The sequence below is a fragment of the Arachis stenosperma genome, chromosome 8, assembly GCF_014773155.1.
Source record: "Arachis stenosperma cultivar V10309 chromosome 8, arast.V10309.gnm1.PFL2, whole genome shotgun sequence".
Classification (NCBI taxonomy): Eukaryota; Viridiplantae; Streptophyta; class Magnoliopsida; order Fabales; family Fabaceae; genus Arachis; species Arachis stenosperma.
The window spans coordinates 14,241,961-14,245,318 of NC_080384.1; the positions used below are offsets into that span (position 1 = coordinate 14,241,961).

The 3,358-nt window shown below is 34.7% G+C and overlaps 1 protein-coding gene across 1 annotated transcript; it reads right to left on the reverse strand.

Annotated features, from left to right (window-relative positions):
* Positions 1-376: 376 nt before the first annotated feature.
* Positions 377-3,043, reverse strand: LOC130945004 (uncharacterized). The gene is made up of 4 exons (XM_057873639.1): positions 2,797-3,043; positions 2,621-2,708; positions 1,061-1,213; positions 377-703 (listed from the first exon to the last, which is right to left on the reverse strand). Exons 1-4 carry the CDS (start codon positions 2,927-2,929, stop codon positions 670-672), a joined length of 408 nt encoding a protein of 135 aa, XP_057729622.1. The 5' UTR covers positions 2,930-3,043; the 3' UTR covers positions 377-669.
* Positions 3,044-3,358: the final 315 nt, after the last annotated feature.

Sequence of the window (3,358 nt, forward strand, 5' to 3'; positions counted from 1 at the left end):
TTTTCTCACTTTTCCAACCTCCTCACTTTTAAAAAAATTGATCAAGCCTGGTTAAGGAGTAATTCAGACCGGAGGAGAGGTTTTTTTTTCTATGGTGGAAAACTGGAAATGAATCAAATTTGTGTTTAAAGGACTGGAAATCAATATTCTGATTTGCAAGCTTACCAAAACCTTCAAGATCATCCAAGGCTAATGATTAAAGCAGATTATGGCGAGAACGAACATTTAATTTCTCTTTACCTTGGGATTTGTTGTTTTAACCCTGTTCTTTATCAGATTAAAGAGGATGGGAGAACTAGATGGCTAACACGTTGTACAGATATTCCACAAACAAAAGTTTTGAGAATACTGCATTTTTTCTATGAAAACTTAGACCAAGAGAGTTTCTATTGTAGTATGCTCTGAGTTCCAAATTTTTATTAAAAAGATAAAATAATATTTTAAAGATTCCAACACCAAGCAACTGGAATTACATTGGGCAACAGATCTTTGATCAACCATATGTAGCAAGCAATATATGCATATACTCAGGCTCAAGCTTGTTAGCACAATTTACATACACTGATTTACAAGTGGTCAACTACTTCCCGTCACATTAAATTGCCAAGAAGGTACATGGGTGGACATAACCTGGTATAATTTGAAGTTGCAAGCCATACCTTGGTTTTCTTATTCAGGATGAGAAGTCCAATAAACCAGTCCACTGTAGGCAATGAAATTTGGATTAAAAGAGCAAGCAGTAAAGAAGGCGTACAATCTCAAACATATTGATTGACACATGTGAGAATATTAATCCTTTTAAAATTAATAGAATCATGGAAGACATGATAGTAAGTTTTCAAAGTTCAATTCAAGGACTTCCAGAAAATTTTATTTAAATCAATCAGCTTCGCGTTATCCTAGTCCAGGGAGTCACCTAGGTTTCCTAACTACACAATGAGTCAAAGAAACTCTTGGACAATGATATACTTATGCAAAAAATGCAGTAACTCTTGGACAGAAGAAATAGATATGAAATTAAGTAGAAAAAACATCATTTTTCAAAGAATAGAGAACTAACCTGATCAAGACAAAAACACACTGCAAAACACCAGCAACTCCTGTCCAAACTGAAGGGGCAGATTGATCTATTGAATCTTGGATTAGTAGACCGGCTGCTCCAGCTAAAGAAACAAAGGAGACAACATATGCGACGAAGAGCCATAGCTTTAGTCTGTTTGGAAGAGAAATGAATCAAAACAAGCTCTAAAAAGTAAAATCAACAAATATTAGATCGCCATGTGATTGCTATCTTGTCATTCTTTGACTAGACAATCAAGACTGTAATATTAAACCCGAACTGGTGATCAACTAAGCCAAGACATTAGGTCACTAATTAAACTGCATCAAATTAAATAAATATATAAACAACAATGTAAATCAATTTAATATTTTTTATATAGATTATTATTGGCCAGTTATAGAACAACAAGAATGCTGAGTGTGGTAATGGAGCCTGCCTTGTGTTTCTCCAATTCATACTCGATTGACCAGCTCAAAGGCATAATTGATCCATCAGGACAAACAATCAGTGTATGTACACCCCTCCCTCCCCCTTATTTTTCCTCTCTCTGACCAAAAAAAGAAAAAAGGATCACCAGTTTCTTCTGGTACAAACTGTCCAGTCAGATCTGATTCAGATAACCATAAATCATGACAAATACTTAAATGTAGCCATGTAGGACTATCAAAGTTATTTTGTCTAGTTACTTGATGCAAGAGGCAACAAGCAGCAATATTCACTCTTTCATGTGAATCTTATATTTATATTGGTCGCACAAGCTAATCAAGTAATGTGGTCACCACATAGTTCCTTACAATGCTACACTAGTTCACTAGGACTTCAATTTGTGTATTCATTAGGTTACACAGTGTTACATTGTTTTACTATCCTCGCCTAACACAGTTTCCATTACCACTTAATGTTCGATTAGTCATCAGTATTTTTAGGGGAGAGGAGAAAAGGGGTAAACAAAAATACAAAAGGGTAAACACCATTCAAGTTACAAACAGCGGAAATAAAAATACAATAGGGCCTGATCAATAATTCACTAATGTATCAAGATTCAAGACCAAGGGTATAAGGACTCACATGCTCTTAATTCTTTAAGAGCTGATATATTCACACACACACACACTCCCTATCATACAAGGACGTCAACATTCCTTAAAATGTCTCCAATTCTACTTGAACTGATACCTAAGCCTGCATGCTGCGAAAGCTTAAACTCACTACAATGGCCATTCTGTTTTTTTCAACACAGATAGATGGATAAACAATCCATCCCACGACCGTAGACCTCATTCCCTTGCATAATCCTAATTCATGTACGAAATAAGCTGATTTAAAATATTAACACTCACTGATCACACTCTAACCCAAAGGATACTTAACCGTGTGGTCAATCAAGAGCTCCTTCACACTCAGAAATTCAATCAAAATCACCAAGGAATAAAGGCCAATACTTATAGTTATACTTAAAAGTTAACTAAAATTCAGCATGCAATGGTTTCATTGAATTGTGTTGAGTTGAAGTTGCAAGAGAACGAATTAGGAATGGTAAAAATAAAGTAATCGCACCTCCACTCGCCCTCATCGTAGGGAGAATAATCAATGTCTTCTTTTCTAACGCAATTGAACATCAGAGCCGCAAGAGATGCAAAAATTCCTGTAAGAGAATGAACATCAAAACAACAATTGGAACCCTAAGAGAGAGAAAGAGAGAGAAGGGTGAGATTGCGGGACAAAGAAGCAACCAGGAAGGTAGTGAAGGAAGGGGACGGTGGTGGAGCTGCAGACGACGGCGTCGAGCCAGATCCACCAGCCGGCGCCGAAGACAGCGCCGGCGACGCCGGGGCCAAAGATTGCCCATAACTCCATCAAGTCCATTGTCGCCGGTTACTGTTTCGATTTCGCAGCCGAAAACACCACTGCCAGATTACAAGGCTTCTGTGTACTCGTGGAAATTTCTTAAGCCTACTGCCTACTACTTTATCTTTTTTCTTTTTTTTTTTGGTGTTTTTATCTCAATTAAATTTAGGTGCGAAAACTCAAACCCAATTAATTTAACGTAAAATTAATAATCAAAATAAAATAATTTGATTGATTTGATTAATTTTATCTAATAATTTTTAATTATCAATTTTATATAACTGAATTTTTATTTTAAATATAAAATAATTTTTTGTTTATAAATTTTTTATTTTTTTTATTTTCGATTAAAATTTAGTTTGGATTTACTTTTAAAAACATATATTTATTTATTATTTTTTCAAAATTTTTATTAAAAATAATTTTATTTTTAAATAAAAAATATAT